Source organism: Ctenopharyngodon idella, chromosome 10 (genome assembly GCF_019924925.1).
Source record: "Ctenopharyngodon idella isolate HZGC_01 chromosome 10, HZGC01, whole genome shotgun sequence".
Classification (NCBI taxonomy): Eukaryota; Metazoa; Chordata; class Actinopteri; order Cypriniformes; family Xenocyprididae; genus Ctenopharyngodon; species Ctenopharyngodon idella.
In genome coordinates this window covers 278914-302459 of record NC_067229.1, presented here as the reverse complement: position 1 = coordinate 302459, position 23546 = coordinate 278914, and the positions used below count along the sequence as shown (strand labels likewise).

At 42.4% G+C, this 23546-nt stretch overlaps 2 protein-coding genes across 3 annotated transcripts in view; one reads left to right on the top strand and one right to left on the bottom strand.

The window, feature by feature from the left end:
• Window positions 1–3: 3 nt before the first annotated feature.
• si:ch1073-335m2.2 (msx2-interacting protein) lies at window positions 4–22700 on the top strand. 2 transcript variants are annotated; one of them, XM_051910531.1, is made up of 13 exons: window positions 4–1202; window positions 1712–2200; window positions 5136–5296; window positions 6376–6728; window positions 9660–9785; window positions 9890–10003; window positions 10086–10199; window positions 12951–13051; window positions 13162–20197; window positions 20286–20378; window positions 21011–21205; window positions 21729–21887; window positions 21969–22700. In XM_051910531.1, exons 2-13 carry the CDS (start codon window positions 1827–1829, stop codon window positions 22098–22100), a joined length of 8958 nt encoding a protein of 2985 aa, XP_051766491.1. In that variant the 5' UTR covers window positions 4–1202; window positions 1712–1826; the 3' UTR covers window positions 22101–22700. The 2 variants fall into 2 exon arrangements, with proteins under 2 accessions (XP_051766491.1, XP_051766490.1); XM_051910530.1 differs by having other exon boundaries at window positions 1709–2200.
• The window catches only part of prkar2ab (protein kinase, cAMP-dependent, regulatory, type II, alpha, B), a 36466-nt gene continuing 35149 nt past the window's right edge, over window positions 22230–23546 (bottom strand). Inside the window, exon 10 of the mRNA XM_051910558.1 lies at window positions 22230–23335. Coding sequence (XP_051766518.1) covers window positions 23097–23335 — 239 coding nt within the window. The 3' untranslated portion in view covers window positions 22230–23096. The remainder of the gene's footprint in view (window positions 23336–23546) is intronic.

Genomic DNA, 23546 nt, shown 5'->3' with positions numbered 1-23546 from the left:
ACTATGGTGTCAGATACAGGGGTTGAGGTTGGGTAAAACACAATACTGATTGCTAAGACCAGATTCTAGGGATCCCTCTCCATTCTCTGAGGCCTGACTTCCTGCACACGGAATTATTAATCCTTGTCTATCATGTAAGAATGAGTGGATTAGATTGGTTTGTTCAAAATGTGGGATTACTGTGTGAGCCATAGCCCTCGTCTGAGCTGGATATTACCCACGTGGAGAATATCCCGGTCGGTTTGGATATTACGATGTCTGGCGGAGACGTAACGGGTGAGTTTGGATATTAGGCGTTCTCCAAATCTCGGATATTACTACCCCTTGGATGGTGCTCTTTGGAAGTATGTGCCGATGACGGATTAAACACAAGATTTTTAACGGGGAAAGTAGTTACGAGATATCGCAAACCTTTTTGTCAGTTCTCATTTGCCTTGCACGATTATCCCATCACCCATTTGGTCATTGTGCTAACTGTCTGTCATGGTCAGCCGTGGATGTGTATCACTGCCGTGGATTTAAGAGCGAAACGCACCAGCGCCGTGTGGAGTAAGTGTGTCAGGGTTCATCATCTCCATCCTCCTTGTCACCGCACATCATTCTTAGAGAGGGACACAAACGCTCGTCGCTCGCTCGCTTGGATATTTCCGTGAAGCTTCGAAGACAAGAAGACGTCACGGGAAGATTCCCACTGCCTGAATGTTGGATCTAACCTCATGTTGGATGTATAGGTGTAGATCGAACTGGATTACCTGATCTCGAGTGGATGTACGCAGCCGGTAGAAGAGTTTTCTGAAGTCTCACCGCTGCCGTTCGGAGGAACGTAATGCGCTGGAATTACGCACTGTTCGTTTTTTTTTTTTTTTGGTCCCGCAGAGCCGTCGTCTTTTTATGTGCGGCGTTCGGATTATTCCTCGCCAGTGGAAAGCTATGTTTTTCTTGGAAGAAGATAGTTTTTTTGTTTTTTGGTAAAGACTTTTTCTTATTTTATGTTTGTTAAACTGTCATCGTCCACCTTCAGAACGGTACAGAAGGCGTACGGATGGCCGGCGCGACCTTGATTGGATGAAGACCCTTTTTGCATAGTGGGATTCGGGACTTTTTCGCCAGGCACCGCTTTACGCCGTCACTGTTTTTGGCTCACACAAAATTCCTCCTATATTGTATTGGGAATATGTAGGGTCAGTTACTGCTCTGAAAAGGTTGGTATTGCCCTGCCTTACGCCTCTCTGTGCTTTCTCTCTCTAACCTAGACATGCACCCTGTCTCTTAACCCCTGTTCTTTACTAACCCTAGAACCTTGTTATTTTTAACTCTTCTGTCCCTCCATACTTGTTTCAGCTCTCGATCTTCAGTTCTGATTTTCCCCTCCAGTGTTCAGAGCCAGATAGCGAGCATGATTCAGTTGATCAGAGTAAACGTTCCTCCTCAAACCGTTGTAATAATGTCACAGTCGGATAGAAACACTGCATGATTGGTGTAGAAGTCCGTTTTCAGCGCTAGAGCCTCAGTGTAGCTCAGTCCACCAGCCTCTCGGACGTGTGCTTGTGATTTCTTTCGTTAAATTGTGGCTCCCCAACCTGGCCCGCTAGATTTTGTACGATAAGGTGCACTTGATTTCCTGTATTAGCTATTTGAGATGGATCCAGTTCGAATCTAAGTGTGTATGTTCCCCCTTCTGTCGTGTCTCTTTCTGTCTCTCTCACAGCAGCAGCTCTGACAGTCGGGAGCGAGCGTACGAGCACAGTCCTTACGGACACCACGAGCGCAGCGGCACATTCGACAGGCCGCGGCACTACAACACAGACTATTACAGGGACCGTTCTATGTTTGCCTCCGGAGTCAGCTCCAGCCCGGCCGCTAGTGCTCTTAGCGGTGGCTTCGATGCGTCGGAGTCTCACTTTGAGTCTCGGATTCGTGACCCTTTTACCCTTTCCAGTTCCGCTCGCCGCGACCCGTACCGGGACGACAGGGGCCGGCGCGCGGACCGGACGTACCACCATCATCGGCGGAGCCGGTCCTCGCACTCTTCCCAGTCCCGGCACCCGTCGCCCCAGAGGAGCACGGGACAGACCCCTAAAGCCGCCCACTCGCCCAAAAGAGCGCCCGTGTCTCCCAGCCGGGGCCCGCGCTCGCGCTCACGCAGCCCGTCTTCAAGCTCGGACTCGGTCAGCAGCACCAGCAGCACTGGCAGCGGCAGGTATCGTACCAGCGCTACAACCGTGTTTTATGAGATTTTACATTTGTCACAACCTTATTATTAGAATCCTTCTGTGTCTGAATGCAGTTTAAAATAGGAAATGAAATCCATTTTATCTCCATTCCATTTTAATGTTTTTTTTTTTTTCATCATTACAAAGGTAGTCTAATCAATTAAATTCATGAAACTTTAACAATTTAGTACAATTTTAACATAAAATTCTGTGTTGTCTGTTTAAATTTCTGGATTCTGTGTTTTATGATGTAATACAATATGAATTTATCATCAAACACAGTGGTAATCAAATGAATGCATAAAACTTTAACAATTTAATTTATCTTTTAAAATGTGAACAATTCCTTTTTTGCCAAACAAAAGCGCAGCGCAGCAGAAGATTAGTTTTAAAATGAAAACACAAATGAAAAATTGGGATATTCCTTAAATGTTTTAATAAGTTCTATTATTATTATTGTCGTTATTGCTTTGCACAATTGCTTTGCACAATACTAATGTACACTGTGTGCAGAATTATTAGGCAAGTTGATTTTCTGATCATATTTTTTTTTTTCAGGCACATTTTACCAATTCCAAACCACATCAATCTTAATAACTACTATTAATTTTGTATTTAATCTTTTATAAGTGAGATATAATTGTTCATGAAGGCCTGAAATGAAAAACGCCTCATATTCAGGTGTGCATAATTAATGAAGAATTAAGTGTGAAACCATCAGGAACCCTTTAGTCTCCAGCACCAACATTAACCAGAACTGCAACCTACCTGGAGTCTCCAGAAGTGCAAGGTGTCAGGACCTCAGAGACTTAGGTTAGGTGAAGAACCCTAAAAAATGACCCACACTTAGTAAGAATCACAAGCTGAAGTGTTGTAAAATACATGAAGACAGATTGAGAGTGACTCTTGAAGGACCAGCACCACATCCTCTTTCAATTCAATTCAATTCACATTTATTTGTATAGCGCTTTTCACGATACATATCGTTTCAAAGCAGCTTTACAGAGAATGCATATCAACATTACAATTTGGAGACTGCAGTTAGCTAATAATGTAATAATTTAGGCGATTAACATACAATCACTGTTAGCAATTTAATTGGAGGTAGAAGCAAAGAGCTCCTGGAAAAATGAATTACATATTAACAATAATTAGGATTTATAGAATGTGAATGTGCGTGTTGATCCAGATGTTGCATCTTCTGAAGTCATCGCAGGAGTTGGCGCCGTCTCTTCCAAAGTTTTAGTCATCTGAGGTCTTCTTAAGAGGCTGGATCCAAACTGAAACTGATGTACTCTCTAGTCACCTCGGGACGGGCGTCCCGAGGTAAAACAGAAAAGCAAATGGAGAATAATTAGCATAGCTGCTGTTCATAACATTAAGCAAAGATAGTCATGTGCAATTGATCTGATATGAGATGGATTATGTGAATGCTTGGCTGAAGAGATGTGTCTTTAATCTAGATTTAAACTGGGTGAGCGAGTCTGAGCCCCGAACATTATCAGGAAGGCTATTCCAGAGTTTAGGAGCCAAATGTGAAAACGCTCTCCCTCCTTTAGAGGACTTAGCTATCCTAGGTACAACCAGAAGTCCAGAGTTTTGTGATCTTAAAGAGCGTGAAGGATTGTAGGGCGATAAAAGGTCGGTTAAGTACACAGGAGTCAGCACCACACCTTACTGCTAGATTCTGGAAGATGAACTCTTCAAACAGTGGTACAAGAGGATGTGGTTGCAGTTCTGGTAAATGGTGACGCTGGAGACTAAAGGTTTCCCGATGGTTTCACTCTTAATTATTCACCTTAATTCTTAATTATTTTGCAGTTAACATGTGTCTTCTCCTCCACCTGTTTTTGTCTGACCCTGCTGACCCAATGAGCGTTTTGCTGTCCATTGGTCATGCTTTAACTTTGTAATTTCTAGTATTGCATTAGTATTGCATCCTCCTTATGGGCATTTAATAATTTTTGACTTTTCAGTCTGAGTTAAATCTTTTTATCTGGCTCATTCCATCTGTAAAAGAAAACCTGCCTAATAATTATGCACACCTGAATATGAGGCATTTTTCATTTCCGGCCTTCATGAACAATTATATCTCACTTATAAATAATTAAATACAAAATTAATAATAGTTATTAAGATTGATGTGGTTTGGAATTGGTAAAATGTGCTTGGGGAAAAAAAATATGACCAGAAAATCAACTTGCCTAATAATTCTGCACTCAGTGTATTTCCATCATAATTTCATATGGAGTGTCACACGTGTAGAAGAGCACACTGAGACAGACTTCAGATTTACACATCAGTCTGTAATATTCACACACACTCATCAACATCACCATACTTTTGATTTATTCATACAGAATTTTCCAAATTCAGTAACATTCCATTTTATTCCGTAAATTCCATGTTATGTCTGATTCCGTGATCCCATCTGTGTTTTCTGCATCGTGGATATCATGGTAATTTCAAGGAATAAATAAACATCAAATGTAAATATTTTTCTTGGTAACAGGGTTGTAACTCGGCTTCATTCAGGCAGAACCTGAATTACCGTCTGTCAGATTAGACCAAACTCAAAGTTTTTTTAATTTCATAAATTTGATAACACGATTGAGGGGTTCAGCTTGATGAATACAGTCAACACTTAGAGATGTGTGAAAACAGAACCAAAATGACTTATTCCTTCTAAATGAACATTACCACGATTTTAATTGCTGGGTTCAGTTGAGGAAGTTCAAATACAGACATGTTTAATACTCTCATACTGTAATGATGCTAAATGTTTATAGTTTCTCTAACATAACTAATGGCGTTCTCTTTAAATCACGTTGGGCTTGTTTATTGCCCTTATTTTTGTATGTTAGTGGGTGTTTCTGTTTTTTGGGTTTGTCTGAATGTGGTTCCTCTGTTGTGTTCTGGCAGCAGTGATTCGAACAGCAGCTCCAGTGAAGGGTCGCGAGCGCGCTCAGTGCAGTCTACGGCCACTCACGCTCCTCCGGCTCCTCCTGTGCTCGCGCTGGACTCCGACGAGCCACGGAGGAGCTTCGGCATCAGAGTCCAGAACCTCCCGACACGATCCACAGGTGACCGTTTACTGCTTGCTTCACCTGTTCCTTGGGCCGTGTTTTTCATCTTATTTAAAGGGGTCTATGCTCATTTATACTTTAAATGATTAAAAAAATCCCTATACAAAATATTGAGTGTTCAAAAAACAGTATAAGGTAAGATCTAAAACTTTCAGAAACATTGACACTGATATAGAGAAGAACTCCCGCTGGAGGGACTTTGTAGAGCTTCTTCATGCTCAACATTACACACTAAAGAAAGAAGCAGAATAGGTGCTCTTGAATGAAGCTCAGTCCATGTCAAATCGGAGCGTGTTGCTGTTTAATTCATAGTTTGCTCATTTGTTGTTGGTGACCTAAAACTAAGATCTATGATATAGTTTCGTCTAATCAGGGAGGCATGTTTAGAGTTTGATATCTGAAGAATTATGACCACTAGCCTGATGGAAATTGGTGGACATGAAGACAAACTTGTTCCCTTAAAGTCCACAGTAGTTCAGAGTCTCTCGGGTACAGATACTTTCAGAATCGAAGTTGAAAAAGGTGAACAATTTCAAAATATGGGTTATTTGGGGGATTTAATTACACCCATAAAAAGACCAAGGATAGTAATATATGCGTTTGATATTCAGACATAAGCTTTGATTGAATTTCTGACAGGTTTACAGGGTTAGTTCAACCAAAAATGTAAATTCTGCCATCATTCCAAACCCATAAGACTTTTCTTCATCTTCATAAACACAATTGACATGGATTAAATGGCTCTATTCATATGAATTTATTTGACCATCTCTTTATGACCATTTTGAAGCGTTAGAGTTTTGTGTGAATAGACAAAAATCTCACAGATTTCATTTGAAATGTCTACATTTGTGTTTCGAAGATGAACGAAAGTCTTACAGATTTGGAACGACATGAGGGCGAGTAACTGATGACAGAAGTTTGTTTTTGGGTGAACTAACCCTTGTCAGAAATCCAGTCAAAGCTTATGTTTGAAGATTAAACACATATTACAATCCTTGGTCCTTTTATGGGTCTCTTTCATGATCAAAACATAACACTTTAAGCTAAAAGCGTCTGCGTTTTACTCTCATCAGATACGAGTTTGAAAGACGGGCTCTTTCACGAGTTTAAGAAGTATGGGAAGGTGACATCGGTTCAGATCCACGGGGCGTCGGAAGAGCGCTACGGTTTGGTGTTCTTCCGACAGCAGGAAGACCAGGAGAAAGCCCTCAGCGTGTCCAAAGGAAAGCTCTTCTTCGGGATGCTGATCGAGGTCACGGCCTGGAACGGGCCCGAGACGGAGAGCGAGAACGAGTTTCGTCCCCTGGACGGACGCATCGACGAGTTTCACCCCAAGGCCACTCGTACGCTGTTTATCGGAAACCTGGAGAAGACCACCAACTATCAGCAGCTACTCGACGTCTTCCAGCGCTTCGGGGAGATCGTGGTATGTTAGCATTTTTACTCCAATCTAATTCTAGTAGAGAAGAGTGTAGCGTTTTGAGGTGGTTATGTGCTGAAATGAAGTCTCGGACAAGAAACTTCTGGACTGGACTGATAATTTGCAGTTCTGTTACGGACTTAACATTTACTGAAGTCTACTCATTACTGTAAAGTATTTCTACGCCTGTTGATCAGTGTGATATTGACTCTCTCGTGGATTATACAGACAGTGATGGACGAACGCAGCATGTCATACATTATAGGTACAGTTTAAGATAGTTTGATTGAAGTCAGTATTCACATTGATCTACACTGACAGAAGCTTCATTACACGGTTTGCTGCAGCTGTTGTTGTAAAGCAGGACTGCACAATGAATTCATTAATTGCGGTTACGTCACGAAAAGCATTCCTCATTTAGATCCATAAATATCTGGACAGTGACAGTTTTGCTCATTTTGGCTCTCTGCACCATCACAATGGATTTAAAATCAAGTATTATTCAATGCAGATTAAATAAAACAAACACAATAGAACCAAGATACAAATGTAATAAACAGTGCTGGTCCGGTAGATCTAACAGTAGTAAGATAAAGATTATTCAATATCTGTACTCTACCTAAAGCGATCAAATGTAAAATAACACTGCATAGTCTTCAATGTTTGAATGAAATATAGATGAATTCTTATTAAAGTTACAAAAGTTATTCAGTCGAGGTCTTTTCATTTGATTAACATTAAACACTTTAAAGGGTTAGTTCACCCAAAAATGAAAATTAATTAATTAATTGTCGTTCCACACCCGTAAAACATCTTCAGAACACAAATTAAGATATTTTTGATGAAATCCGAGAGGTTTATGACTCATCCATAGACAGCAATATAATCAACTTTCAAGGTCCAGAAAGGTACTAAAGACATCGTTAAAACAGTCATGTGACTGCAGTGGTTCAACCTTAATGTTATGAAGAGACGAGAATACTTTTTGTGCGCGAAAACAAAACAAAAATAATGACTTTATTCAACAATCTCTTCTCTTCTGTGTCATTCTCATATGTTGTTTACGTCCAACTCTTCCAGGTTCTACGTCAGAACGCCGACTCATTATTGGCCGGCTCCTGCGTCAGCGTCACACACATGCGTCGTGCTGATCACGTGATCAGCTTCAGCCAATACTGAGCCGGCGTTCGGACATAAACATGGAAGCTTCACTGTGTTACTGCGTAAGGATAATGACAGGGAAGAGAAGAGATTGTTGAATAAAGTCGTTATTTTTGTTTTGTTTTTGCGCACAAAGTATTCTCGTCTCTTCATAACATTAAGGTTGAACCACTGCAGTCACATGACTGTTTTAACGATGTCTTTAGTACCTTTCTGGACCTTGAAAGTGTTGATTATATTGCTGTCTATGGACGAGTCATAAACCTCTCGGATTTCATCAAAAATATCTTAATTTGTGTTCTGAAGATGAACGAAGGTCTTACGTGTGTGGAACGACATGAGGGTGAGAAATTATTCACAGAAATTACATTTTGGCGTGAACTAACCCTTTAAGCACAGATCCAATATACTGATTCTGTTATACGTTTTCTTTCGCGACAGTTTACTTTCACTTAAGACATAACCGACTATGTTTACTGGGATTCTCGCCAAGACAGGCATGTTGTCATAATTTTGTGTGAAATTGTCTGTTCGAGCACAAGAAGACATTAAAGAGAAATCAATTCAGTATTTGCGTGCTGTCAGACGCGGCTTTCGCAAGTTCCGAATTGAGTTTTTCTTCTTGCGCTTGAATGTCTAAATTGCCAAGGCTTAAACGTGTAAATGATAAACTTTCATGATGATGCAGCACTGGCCCGATCAGGACAGTGACAGTTCTGTCAGCTCAGCTATCCTTATTGTCAAGCCCTGCTTTTTGATCTAGCACATCAGTTCATATGTACGCTTCCTGTCATATGTGAAAGAAGCGACAGAGGGCGCTCTCAGCCCAGTGGCGGTGCGTAAAGTTCAGCAGGCGATGAAATTATATCAAGCATGAAATTTGGTCACATGCAAGTGATTTACTCGCATTGTAGAGGGTTGGGAAAATCAGTGTGCGTATTTCAGTTTTAATTCAAGTAGTTCAACAAAAATATGAATTGTTTAAGAACTAAATTCTCTCGAGGTGAAGCCGCTGCGGTGACGATGAAGTCTTCTCTACATGTTAACAGTGACCGTGGCTTGATATTGTGAAGGGTTTTTCTCCATCGTCGTCTGTTCCTGACGCTTCTGCATCTCTCTGATGGGTTTTTGTTCTCTTCAGTCTTTCTGCAACCGCTTGTGAATGCAAATCCCACATTACGAATCTCCTCCTGACCGTTTAACTGCTTAATTAACAAAATAGTCAGGGAACAGCTATGAAATCGGTCAATTGCTTTTGCTCCCTTGAAATGGAGGGAACTACAAATACAGTGTGCTGTAATTGCTAATCCGTTTGCCCAGTTTGGATATAAATAACCACAAATTAAAGCTGGAATCGGCACTTCAATCTTGATTGCTTCATTTCAGATCCACTGTGGTGGTGTACAGTGTGATGATCAAGGGCATTAATCGACAGTCATAATTTTTGTCAAAATTGTGCAGTCATGCAGGTGTGTATATATACATAAGCCAATTTAAAATGAGCCTTCTCAGTTGCAGCCAAGAATTTGTTTCGGTGTATCACTAGTTGCTGTTTTTCCTGTAAATGACTTAGTCATGTAAACTGTTCATCCTAGAGACTCTATAAATCTATTACATGGACATTTCTATCTGTTTGAGGGGGGAAAAAAAGTCAAAAGTTGTTCATTGTGGTTCCAACGAGTGAACAAACTCCAATCTTATTTGAAGTTTCTTAGTTGCTCCTTGTAATTGTTGCAGTCTTTTTTTAAAGCATGTATTTGTCTTGATTGATTTCAGGATATTGATATCAAGAGGGTGAATGGCATTCCCCAGTATGCATTTGTTCAATACTCTGATATTGCAAGTGTTTGTAAAGCCATTAAGAAAATGGATGGAGAGTATCTCGGCACCAACAGACTGAAGGTATTTAGATGTGTGTTCTTGACAGATACTGTCTGTAACCATATTGTTTTTAGGGTGAAATTGGCCTGGATGCTCTGTAATGTTTGTTTTTGCCTTGATTCCAGCTTGGGTTTGGGAAGAGTATGCCGACAGCATGCGTGTGGTTGGACGGGCTGACCTCGAATATCACAGAGCAGTACCTCACACGACACTTCTGTCGCTACGGACCCGTCGTCAAGGTAGATTTTGGCATGACATTTTAATATATTGATTTTTACTGGAATTGTGTGGAGTTATACTAACTATTGGCCTCTTTTACAGGTTGTGTTTGATAGGTTAAAAGGAATGGCTCTTATTCTGTACAACAACACTGATTTTGCCCAAGCAGCTGTTAGAGAAACCAAAGGATGGAAGATAGGAGGGAACAAAATTAAGGTGTGTGGAACTGACTAGTGACTTCTGAACTTTCTATTCATCAGTATGAACTCTTTTCAACATTGATAATAATAATCTGAAATGTTTCTTAAGCAGCAAATGGAGTAATTATGCTGAAAATTCAGCTTTGATCACAGGAATTTCACAGTATGTGCTCATAGAAAACAGTTATTTTAAGTTGTAATAGTGTTTCACAATATTACTGTATTTGCGATACTTGTAGCCCAGTGTTAATTTCGTTAACGAAATCTATGACAAAACATATTCAATGACCTTTTTTTTCATGACGATGACGAAGCGATGCCAACGTTATTAAATGATAACTGTGACTATATCAACATGCAATATCATTGATGGAAAAAAGATGAGACTTAAATGTGGTTTAAAAAAAATAAAAACTTGACCAAAAATCACTCTTTGTTTTTGTCAAATAAAGGACACGACAAAACATTAGACCAGGGGTCGGGAATTAAGTTTGGCATCGGGCCAAAAAAGATTTTGCCACTAGATGGCGGGCCAGAACATGGTCAAAGGCTAATTTAAGAAATTAATTGAAAAATGCAACTAGAATTGCCTGTGTAAGACTGTTACAGTGTCTTTTGTAACTGGTATTGAGCTGTTACTCTGTGTTAAATCCTGTAGAAGGACAGCCATTAACAAAAAGACAAAAACACACATATGTGGGAGATGCAGAGCGGATAAAAATAACTTGAATAAGCCCACTAACGGCATGTTTGAGTCATGCTCTTAACGAACTATGTTTTATTTCCTCTTTCCATATTGTGAATAATAAATGTGTAACATTTTAATTTGCTTGTTACACAATGGAGCCTAGCTTATTGTAATAATTATTTGACGTAGCCTACTATAACTTTTACACTCAGAATTTTTCCTTGGCATCCTCACGCACTAAACTGCATTTTTTTTTTTAATTGTTTGCGTGCTGGAGGTACGCTATTACGTTATGTGCAGAGTGATGTTAACATTTAAGATAGCTGGTGAGAGAAAATGGCACTATCAAAGAAGAGGAAAGTTGTCAGCGAAATATAGGGCATACAAAGAAGAATGGAAAGACAACTATGCGTTCATCCTACCTAGTTTTGTGAATGCAAAGCCGGTGTGTCTTATCTGCAATGAAGTTGTCGCTGTTTTCAAAGAATACAACACCGACACCGGACGCGAGCGGCGCGACGCTATAAAAGATAATAGAACCCATTATAATGATATTGTCTACACTGGATGCGGCGCGGAGCGGCGAGGCGAGACACAACACAACACATTGCCGACAGTGAACGGATTCCCCGTTCTGTTTCTGACGTAGTCCAAGTGCTTTGCAATGGTCGGTTTGTCGCATTCAGTGTAGACAGCTTTTAGCTGTTGCGGTGCGGCGCGCCTGGTGTAGACACGGTGATAATATTAGATGCACCACGAGACGAAAATCTATTTCAGAACCAGCCGCTATCAAAATAATCTGGCTGAGGGGTGCGGGCCAGATATTATTGCTGGCGGGCCAGTTTTGGCCTGCGGGCCGCCTTTTGCTGACCACTGCATTAGACTGTTTTTATGAGCTTTCATGTTTACGGTTGCTAGATTTCAAGAATTTAAATCCCCCAATCAGAGCTTTTCTGTTAAAAGAACACGTTTTCTATCCGGAGTTTTACTTAATCTTTGCAATCTGGCAACCATGTGCACGCGCTCTCTCTACTCTGCAGAAGAAAACGCAGACAAACAAGTAAGCTGGAGTTCAGTGGTCTTTATTTAAGAATTTCTACTTAAATGAAAGTGTCATTCAGTCGGTCTGTGTTCTGTCACGAGTTGCTTGCGCTGTTTGCTGCGACTAAATCTGCAAATCAGTGTGCAGGCTGATAGCAACTAAGGAAAAGGAATATGCAGAATTGCACAAGTGCTACTGCTAAGAGTGCAATGTCAATACAGCCTGTTACCTTTATTCTAGAGTTGTCAAAAGTACCGACTTCTGTGACACTTTGAGCACTGTTGAGCGGATTCATAAACACCCCTGTTTGGCCATTGTGTTGATGCGCTCATCAGATATCTCAGTGATTGGCTACAATGATCAACGCACGGCAGCGTTTGAAAGCACTCGGAAGTGTTTGAATTTGAAAGTGGGAGCGGAAGTGTTTAAAAGCAAAACTCTCCCGTGTGTATCGGTGTAAGCACTTGGTGAAGAGCTTCATTGATGATTATTTACAATGTTTTTACAGCATTGATCATTGAAACCAGTCACAGACATATCCGATAAGCTGTGAACATAATGGCCAATCAGGTGTATACGAATCTGTTCAACAGCGCTCAAAGCATCACATTTTTAAAATTTCAGTACCGACTAGGTACTGAAGTCGGTACTTTTGACAACTCTACTTGATTCCAATTTCCCATAAGCTTAATTGAAGTGGTCTAAAGAGAAAAATTATAATGACTTTGTTGTCTAAAGACTACATATAAAGTAGCTACCAAAATTAATGTTGGTAACTGCAGTTTGACCAAAAGTAATCACTAATAGTCGACAAAAATGCAATGAATTTTCGACTAAAACTATGAAAGACAAAAAATACTAAAATGTGACAGTCTAATAAGCATTTTCGTCTGAAGATGAAGACTAAGACAAAATTAAAATGGCTGGCAGAATTAACACTGATGCAGCCGTGGTGAGCAGAAGAGACTTCTTTCAAACTTTTGACCACCAGTATATATACAATTATATAACGTAATGTGTTTGTTTCTTCTGTCCAGGTTGATTTTGCCAGTCAGGAGAGTCAAATGGCTTTCTATCGATCTATGCAGGCGTCAGGGCAGGACATCCGTGACTTTTATGATATTCCATCAGAGAGGAGGTGAGTGCTGCCTTTAGTAAAACACCTTAGAAACTATTATTCCTGCTTGCAGTTTGTTTATCTTCAAGCACTTGGCTAATTGTTTCCCAAATCTTGTTTTGTTTTGTCAGGGAAGAGCGGCGAACTCCTTATCATGAGTTTTCAGCTGAGCGGGCATATTACGAGAATGTGAGGACTCCTGGCATTTATGCCGAAGACCCCCGTCGAGATTATCCTGGTCGCAGTCGCGATCGCTATGCAGAGTTGGATCATTACCAAGGAGAACATTACGATCCCCGCTATCATGAGGACCCACGGGAATACAGAGACTATCGAGACCCTTTTGAGGACATCAGGAAGTACAGCTATATCCAGCGTGAACGAGAACGGGAGCGGGAGCGATTTGAGGCCGATCGAGGCAGATGGAGCCCGTCTCATCAGCGTCGTCCCTTAACTCCCTCTGCTTCACCCTCACCTTCTGATCGTGTCTCACGAGAAGCTGAAAGACGCGTGTACAGACACTCCTCTGAGAGATCTGGAAGCTGCAGCTCACTGTCTCCACCTCCACCTCAGTTTGAGAAGTCTGAGAAATCGCCAGTAGATTACAAATCAGAAGGACTGGAGAGAGAAATGGAGCAGACCGAGGCAGAGCGTACAAGTGGAGCGGAGAGCAAGAAGCGTGGCAGACGCAAGGAAAAGGCTGACAGAGAGAAGGGAGAGAAAGCAAAGCAAAGGAGAGGTAAAGCGCAGTCTCCCAGTGTACCTCAATCTGAAGCAGATAGAGAGGCTAGTCTGGATTTGAGTTCTGGGAAAGTAAAAGTTTCAGATTTGGAGAGTCAAGAAAAGCAGAAGCATAAAGGGGACAAAGAACCTTCCCCTGCTGACCACGTAACTCGCCTCGAGGCTCAAAAGGGAGAGCGACTCGATCAGTGCAAAAGTGAGTCGTTAGACAGGGATGGCAAAGGAAAGTCAAAGAAACATTTAAAATCTGACTCTGGTAGTGACGGCAAAGATTCCCTTTTAGATTCTGACAGACTTGCTGCGAGAAAGAGGCGGTTTGGTGATCCCAGTGGGAAAACTATAAGACAGAAAAGAGGCCGTCTAGAGGATGATCCAGTGTCTGCGATTAGCCAACCTGCAGACTTTGCAATGAACATGGGATTTGCAAAAGAGACCGATATTGATGTGAAAGCAGAGAAAGAGGCTCAAAAAAGAGAACACTCCAAATCCAGGATTGGTTCTCATTATAGTCAAAGGGAAGAGCTGGATAGCACTACGAGAGGGACGTCTCAAGGCCCACTGCTACGACCAGGTGAATTATCTGAGGTGGATGTTTTGGACTCAAAATCGCACCCTGTGCCTAGGCGATTTTCAAACGACGGAACCTCAGATAAGGACAGCAAAGTAAGGGATGAATATCTAGAAAATATTGACCTTTCTCAGAGTTACCGCAAACAGATGGAGCAAAACCGACGGCTACGGCAGCAGCTGCAGACGCCTGATAAACCAGGAAAGACAGAAACTCATCAAGGTATAGATGCAGAGGATCTTGAGCATCGTAGCCTGGTGCATGAGGTTGGCAAGCCTCCACAGGATGTAACTGATACCTCGCCTCCAAGTAAGATCAAGAAACAAGAGTCCTTTGAGATGGAAATGAGTGCTAAGAGGGAAAGGATTTACCGAACAGTTCGGCAAAAGAGTGAAGACCCGGAGTGGAATAACACAAACTCTCCAAGGTTTCAGCATGCCCCGCTACAAAGAGAGGAAGAATATGCAGATCCCCGTATTCAAATGACTGTGAGAGAAGTAAAAGAACTCTCAAAACCTGAAGATAATGTTCCATTAGATCTGGAACTTGCCAGTAAACGGATGCACACCTCACAGATGTCAAAGATGAGTACATCGCTACAAGACGAGCAGCAAAGACGATGGGAGAGTCAACTAAAGCAAGATTTGTTACCAGACTTTTCAAGGACCTCTGAGAAAAGACGTCTCAATCGGAAGTATTTGGATTATGGACTTTGGCCTGATTTGGAACCTGGTGAAGTCCGTTCTGACTCGGAAGAGGATCGTGAAAATAAGCCCAACTCTCCTGCGCCATCAACTTCTGTATCTTTCTCTGAAAGGCATCGTCCAGACAGGTTGTCAGAGTCCAAGCTAACATCCTCTCTAGAGAGAAACAAATTCCGTTCTTTTGCAGATGATCAGACAATCACACCGGATACTAAAGCTTTGTTAGAGCGTGCAAAGTCTTTGTCCTCCTCAAGGGAAGACAACTGGTCTTTCCTTGATTACGATTCACATTTTGCCAGTTTCAGAAGTAGAAAGGACACAGAAAAGGTAGAGTCAGCACCACGACCAACTCCCTCGTGGTATATGAAGAAGAAAAAAATTCGAAGTGAGTCTGAAGACAAAGTGGATGACAGGAAAGAAGATCCAAAGCCAGAAGAACAGGAGAGACGAGAGTTGTTTGCATCACGTTTTTTGCACAGTTCTATTTTTGAGCAGGATTCAAGGCGTCTCCAGCATCTGGAGCAAAAGCATGAGGACCCTGAACATGGTATTGGATATCTGTACTCTCAGCAAGGCCCAGCGGAAGGGCAGCCTGACCCAGAACCAGTTGTGCTTTTCCATAGCCGCTTCTTGGAGCTAACAAGGTTGCAGCAACAGAAGAATAAAGAACAAATCCCTCAAAATTCCAAGCATGAAGAAACCATAGATGCAACCAGAGTAAGCAAAACACCAGAAGAAGAACAAGCTCCACAGCAACAAAATGCTACTGAACCTAGTATCCATCAAGCTGAGATCAAATCAATTAGCCCTGTTCAGGCTCCTCAGACTAGTCCTGTCCAAGCTCCTCAAATATCACCGCCTGCTTTAGCAGCCAAAGAATCCTTGCCATCAGCAGAAACAGAATGTGTTGATACTCCTACCTATAATTTGCTTGATCCTTCCATGAAGGAGGAAGATAAAGAGCATGAACTGCCCTCAGCTCAGCCATTAAAGCCTTTACTCGAGGAACCCTCAGAACCCAATTGTTCTTCGGAATGCCAAGAGTCAAAGATACCAGTCGAGGAGATGGTACTGAAGACTAATGACTTTGAAAGTGCTCCTGAAACCAACAAAGATGTTGCAGAACTGCTCTCAAGCAATGAAACACCAGTCAGCAATTCGCAACCAGAGACTGAGCCTCCAGCGAAGTTTCCTGAATCCCAAAGTCCCCTCTCACATATCCCTTCTGAGCAACATGAAAAGGAACCTGAGCCACCTGTTACAGAGGCTGAATCTAACAGTACAGATGATCAGAAAGTTGCTGATAATTATCCAATTGAAGAAGCTGTGTCTCCCCCTCCAAAGTCAAGAAATAAAAAGGCTAAAACCTCACCTACCACACCAGTAACTACACCTCTGCCTGCTACCCCAGACAAACAGAGTACCCGCAAAAGTGAGCGCATTGACAAAGAAAAACTGAAACGCTCATCTTCTCCAAGAGGAGTGGCATCCAAGGCAGTACCTGATTCAAAGTCAGTAAGTAAGTCCCCTGGACACAGCACAGAAATGGAGCAAGGTACAGAGCAAAATGTACCATCTAGGGCAAGACGTAGGAATGTGCGTTCTGTTTATGCTAAACCATTTGAAGATGAAAATGCTCTGCAACCTGGAAAAGATGCCGAATCACCTCGTGTTGCGCGGAAGCGTGGCGTAGATAAAGATGTGGGTCCTGATGTAGAAACTGTTATTGCAGCGCCCTTGAAACGGGGACGCCCCCCCAAGAATCGACGCCAAGCAGAGGATGTACCAGCAGGAAAAACTGAACGGTCAAAATCAACTGAGTCCAAAGAATTGGATGCAAGTGAGATGAACAGTGAGGGGGTTCCCAAAGTAGGTAAAGGCAAATTTTCACCCCACACACAAAAAGGAGTAAGTCCAGTGAATATATCTGCATCTGGAAATGGAAAAAAGGGAGACAAAATGGAGAAAATATCAGAAAGTTCGAAACTCATTACTGAAGAAAACTCTCTTGTTCTTAAAAACCTTACAATTCGGCTTGACGTGACAGAGGTAAAGGCAATGCTTCAGACTAGTGAAGATGAACCTGGAACTGATGATTCTCCCAAAAAGAGCTCACCTGGTGTGTCTTCAAAGGATGCGGTACTAGAAGCTAAATTTGAAAATGATGCCATGGATGAAGTTAATAATAGTGAAAGAGAAACATTGCCTTCTTCAACAAAAGCTATTGAGCCAGATGTAGCTTCGCTGTCTCGAGAGCTGGAGCTTGAGCAAGCTGTTGAGAATATTGCAAAGCTGACAGAAGATGCATCTCCTCCTCCTCCTCCATTCAAAAGTAACTTGACAAAGGCACAACGTTCATTAGCTGAAGAACCAGAGCGTGACTCAGAAGAAGAAAAGCCTGCAAATCCATCCAGTGAAACAGAGCTTGCTGCTGCTATAGATTCCATTACATCAGAGGACACATCTTGTACCCTGCCTCAAGAACAAATAATCAATTCTGCTGTAGATTCGGATGCTGATATGCAGACACTTGGACCCAGTTCAAAAGTATCTGAAACCTGTGTTAGCACAGCAGTTGAGGAGACCATAACCACTCCTAGAAAAGGGTTTAAAGGCAGAGCAAAAGCTTCAAAGAAGGGCAAAGGCCAAAAGGGTGCTGGAAGCAAAAAGGAACCCTTCAAAGATGTAGTTTTGGATGCTGAAAACATCCCTGTGAAGTCACCAGAATCCATACCCACCGAACTTCCAACAGTCACAGAAAGATCACCCACAAGTACGGCTGTTGTCATTACTTCCTCTTCCAAGCAGGGTGTAACTTTAACAGCGCCTAATGCAGACATTCCAAATGAACCTGAGTTGCCTCTTAAAACTGAGATGGATATCCCAAAATCTTCTCCTGCTCTCAGCAGAAGCCCAACGTCATCCAAGTATCAGCCTTATTCATACAAAAACACATCCCCCTCAATGTCTCCAACAAGAACTTGCCTCAAGAATTTGTCCTCATACCCAAGCAGGATTTCTGTTTCCCCAACAGAGCGCTTCAATCAGCCAAAAGAAGCTGGGGTCCTCTCCCCTCCACAGACCTCTGTAGAGAGCCCGACATTACCCTCAGATACCCCTGTTCATGATGCCAACTCAGGTGATTTGCGTAAAATCCTTACAAAGCCTAGAACTGGCCCAATGTTGGACATTGGTGCTACATCTGGGAACATTCATCCTCATTCTGTAAGGGAAAGTGACATTCCACCAGATGTGGTAACCAGCAAAAGTGCTCATCAAGATAACAGGCAACCCTCCGTTTCAGCCCAACCTGTAGTTCGACAACCTGCTTCTATACCATCCCCAGAAACAAAGCAGATCTTCAGTGAGAAGTCCGTTATTTCAGTTATTGCTTCCACTCCTACCTCTGTCATCAGTCGAGTTTGCAATCCCCCTGACTCAGAGGATAAGCCAAATGCTCCCATTGGAAATCCCTTTCTCGACAAACAACCTCCAAAACAGATTTACCAGCCAAGCTTGGAGGAAAGCAGTACTTACCATGGTCCACCAGTCGGTGAGGAAGGTGGAAATGCTGGTCGTTATATTGTGGAGAGTACATCGCTGAGTACAGGTTCCAGCACAGGACTGAGAGTTCAGACATCAGAAGGTGTGGTGGTGCTAAGTCATTCTGGCCAGAAAATGGAGGGGCCACATCGCATAAGTGCCAAAATCAGCCAGATCCCACCTGCCAGTGCTGTGGACATAGAGTCACAGCAGTTGGTGTCCATGCCCCAGATCAAGCAGGAACTTTACAGTGCCTCCCAGCCACCATCTTCGAAATGTTCACTTCCTTCAGATCATGGGCATTCAATGAAACCACAACTAAATGTCTCCACAATTAAACAAGAGTCTGCACTGGACAAATTAGAATCCTCTTACACTTCAGTTCAAAGTGGAGTTGTTAAAATATTGCAACAAACGCCTGGCCCGTCACAGGTCATGAGTTACCATCATACAGTGATGAAGCACCCCAAGAAGGGAGAAGGGTCAGAGTCCCTAAGCGTGGATGGCGTGAAACCTGCCTGGGTCCCAACTATTAGTCCTGCTATAAGTCCACATCTTCCCCCAGCAGCAAGCAATCATGTTGGGTTCATAGCTGGCACATCGACAGATCGAACTCCGTCACTTATTCAACCTAAGCAGGAGCCGCGATCTCCCCGGAAATCTGGACACCCCCATTCTCCTTTTGCCAAAGTGTCGTCTCCTATAGGCTCTTCATCTCCGAAAGGTGTGTCTATGGTCCTTCCCCCTGGATTACCTCCTCTGTCCCCATATGTTTCCACTGTCCACCACTCTGAGCAGTCTGTGATCATGCCCCCACACAATGCTCACGGTGGTATTGGAAGAATGTCACCGCACCGCGTTGGCCCAATAGGACACCTCACTCAGGGTGAGGTAAGAGTGAACACTCCACCTCTCTCTATGATGAACTATGCCATTCACTCTGAAACCCTCACTTCCTCTTGGCCACCTGGCCAGCAGCGACCCACATCTCCCCAGGCCGTGGGGAACAGGGAAATGGTTCTCAAAGTTAACACAGCCAATGCAAGAAGCCATGATGGGGGGGAAGAAGAGGCAAGGCGTTTCCATACAGCTCTTGGAAGACCACCAGCAGCTCAATTGAAACCAGAATCCATACCAGCAGAATATCGTGGAGCTCTCCCCAGTGGTTTACCAATCGAACGATTCAACATGTCACCAAGAGACATGCGAGTACTCATTCACCACCAGCAGAGCGATCGTCCCACTGCAGAATTACACCAGGTGCATGTCTCTGAGAACATACCACCCTCTTCAACTCCTACCAGCATGGCAGCATCTCTTTCCCCTCGGCCACACTTGTTAGCAAAGGGAGTATCTGAGAAGGACCCCTCGAAAACATCAGAGCTTAGGAGGGCACAGACACCTCCCAGTAAAGAGGGAATGATGGCAATCCGTAGTGCAATGCCTCCCATGGCTTCTCCTCAGAGAGTTCAACTGATGACAACAGGAGCTGGGACGTCCTTCCCTGAATATTCAGCCATGTATACAAACCTACGGCCCGCCCATGCTCAGTTTGCTGATAATTCTCCAATGGGTATTAACCAGTCAACCCATAGCATCCCACCATCACAGGTAAGCTTGCGTATGCATCAATTTTTAAATATTTACTAGCTTTTAGAGCTATGCCAATAACATTTTGTCCCTTTTATTTGAAACAAAGGGAGCTCAAGAGCCAGAGTCAAGTCAGCCACAAGCTGAAGCTAAAGTGGAGTTGGTTGGACATCAGCCGGTGAACATGGTGCAGCTTCTGACGGTGAGTCTCTGTCATTACCTGCATACAGCAGGGCTCAACAAGGATTTATTCTGTCGACCCAGAACTCCTGATTTTTACTTGCCGTGCCATTATTTTCACTAGCCCCACATCCGAATAATAATCAGTTTTTACTGTTAGTACTGTATTTTTTGTTTGTTATAAATATTTTTAAAAAAAATTAATTAAAAAATCTGTACAAACTGTGAAAATTTACAACAAGCTGGATATTATATATTACAAAATGAATGCAAACCATTATTAACTGGTTGGTAGTTTCCAACACATTATTACAGATACCTTGATAGTTTTGAAAGCATTTATTTATATAGCACTTCTCACAATACACATGGTATCAAAGCGTCTTTACACGAAGTTCTATTGAAACACTCCTTATTGTTGAGTTCTGTACAGTGACCAGGGAAAGTATTTGGCCTCTTAATATCATCATATATTAGAAAATATCGAGTCAAGTGTTCTAGCAGACTAAACAAGTTCATCACATTAACACATATTCCACTAACCACAAACAGACACAAAACTTTGTATTGATTTTCAACCATCTATGTGTAGTGGGTTAGATGCAAATGTAAACCAGACCCTTAAGATTGAAGAACTCTATTGTTGTTATACAGAAATACCCTATTGTGTGGCAAGGCCTACTGGCACTGAAGAATGATACAGCAGCGGTTCAGCTGCATTTCTTATGTGGAAACAAAGCTCTTGGGCTGCGGTCTTTGCCTCTCCCGGAGAGTGGAGGCATTCTTCGCATCGTACAGAGAATGAGGCTGGAGGCGCAGCAGTTGGAGGGAGTCGCTCGCAGAATGACGGTACGTGACTGTGGAATATTCGGTTTTCCACCAAGAGTCTCTATTTTGGTGCATCGCCTGTTGGTAAAGCCGAGGACAAAGGCTCTTGTTGTAGCTTATTAAAATCTATTAATCTTCCAGTATCCAAGAGGGCTATGAAAAAATGGGTTTAATATCAAATGTGTGTTGTACTTTTGATTACTTAATTTGAGTATTGCAAACAAATTTTCACTTACCATGAAGGTGTGTTCACCCTATTGGTTATTAGTTTACATAATTGGCTGGAGCAGTGTGTTGTGATTTGGTGTTTGGGAAATGTTCCGCCCCTTACCATAATCGCCAGTTTCAAAACACTATTAACTCACTCAACCAGGCCCCGCCCCTTTATTTTGCATATACCTTTTTCATGCTCAAACAGCAACATTACACACTAAAGAAAGATGCGTCCTCTTTAAAATCAATGCATTCAACTAGTTTGTGCTGCTGCTGATTGAACATTGGAGAAGACTCTCACTATATGGCGTTTTATCTTCTGTGTTGTCAGGGGGAGAGTGACTTCTGCCTGCTGTTGGCCATGCCGTGTGGCGTCAACCAGGACGACGTGTTGAACCAAACGCAGGCGCTCAAATCTGCCTTCATCAATTACCTGCAGGCCAAACTGGCGGCTGGAATCATCAACGTCCCCAATCCCGGCTCCAATCAGGTAGGTGCCTTTCCTGTACCAGTGCACTTATTCTCAGGTTTTGTCTGGTCAATTAAAACGATGTTTTCCCTCCATGTGCAGCCTGCCTATGTGCTGCAGATCTTTCCACCGTGCGAGTTTTCCGAGAGCCACCTGTCGCGACTTGCTCCGGACCTCCTCAGCCAGATCTCCAGCATCTCTCCGCACCTCATGATTGTCATCACCTCTGTGTGATTCAACGGTCTTCTCCACGGATCTCTCCTCGTGTCTGTGGGCCACGGATGCTCTTCTGCGTTTCTGTACAGTCTGACTTCATGTCTCTGCAGTGTTTGTATTTATTGATCAATTTTGTTTTTGTTCGTGAAAATGCTTCATTGGGCGAAAAGAAAAAAAAATCACAACTGTCTTGAGCGACACGTGAGGTTTTCTTCATTTGTTGATTTTGAGTCTATTTTTTGAAGAACGAATCATAGAAATTATTGTAACATAAATGTGTTTTTAACCAGTCATGTGGTCCCGTAGAGGATTGAACATTGAGATCGTCTCCGATCACCCGCAGCAAACCGACAGGATCATGGAGTTTCTGGTTTGCCGGACTGTAAATATTTTAAATATTTAAAACCGTGGCGAGATGAAACGAGCCCAAAAGAGTCGCCCTTTACCTTCTGCTGTGGATCGTACAGTATCTGGAGGATTGAAAGAAATACAGAATCAAACCGCTTTTGTGATGTAAATACTTGTGAGACTTTGGGGCTGGCAGCTCTTTGCTGGGTTTGTTGCGGGCACTTCAGATTTTCTTACTCAAATAAAAAAAAAAAAGTCCATAAAACTTGAGTTTTGTCACTTTCATCATTTATTCATCAAAATAATACACTGAGTGTAATGAAGGGTAAATATCAAGACTAACAGTTGTATAAATCAGTGGTGTTTTTAGAAAATATATCAAGATGAGAAATATATCAAGAAGGAATCTAAGGAACGTTTGTTTGGGATGGAAACATCTGAAGCTCTGTGTACCTCATGTCCGTTAGTACAGAAAATAACTACGTGCCAGGTTGAAGAGTACAAATGTTGTTTTTGTTGAAGTGCTTCAAATTCTGTGCAAATATTTTCAATATTGTCTTGAGATGATGAACATCTGGTGGTGTTCCTTCAAACAGCTTTATTGTTGCATCTCTTACAGTTTACTGGCCTTACATGATCATGAGCGGAGTTGAACCATTAGCTGCATCATTTGCTTTTATGGAAAGTGAGAATATATAAATGTGCCGTTTTTTCTGTGGTAATCGAGAGCATGTTGTACGTAGAGCGTAACTGAACTGTAAAGCATTGGAGGCTGGTGAAGGTCAGTGTTTGAGGTCGACGCTGGATCCGAACACGCACCAGCTGCTGCTCGTACTGTGTGATGTTCCTCTTCAGGATCTGCTTACAGGAACCCAACAGACGCTCGAACGCCTGCACGTCGATCACTGACAAACACAGAGAAAACCTGCATGATGTAATGACTGAAGATGTTTTCTGAAAAATGTATCAGAATGAAGTGAGTTCGTGCTGAAAACAAGAAGAAATATCAGCCAATGGGGTCAGAAAAATGATCGTTTTCCCTTTGAATTATTTATTTTTCTGATTTTATTGGCAGATATTTGTTCTTGTTTTGTGCATAAACTCACTTCATTGACA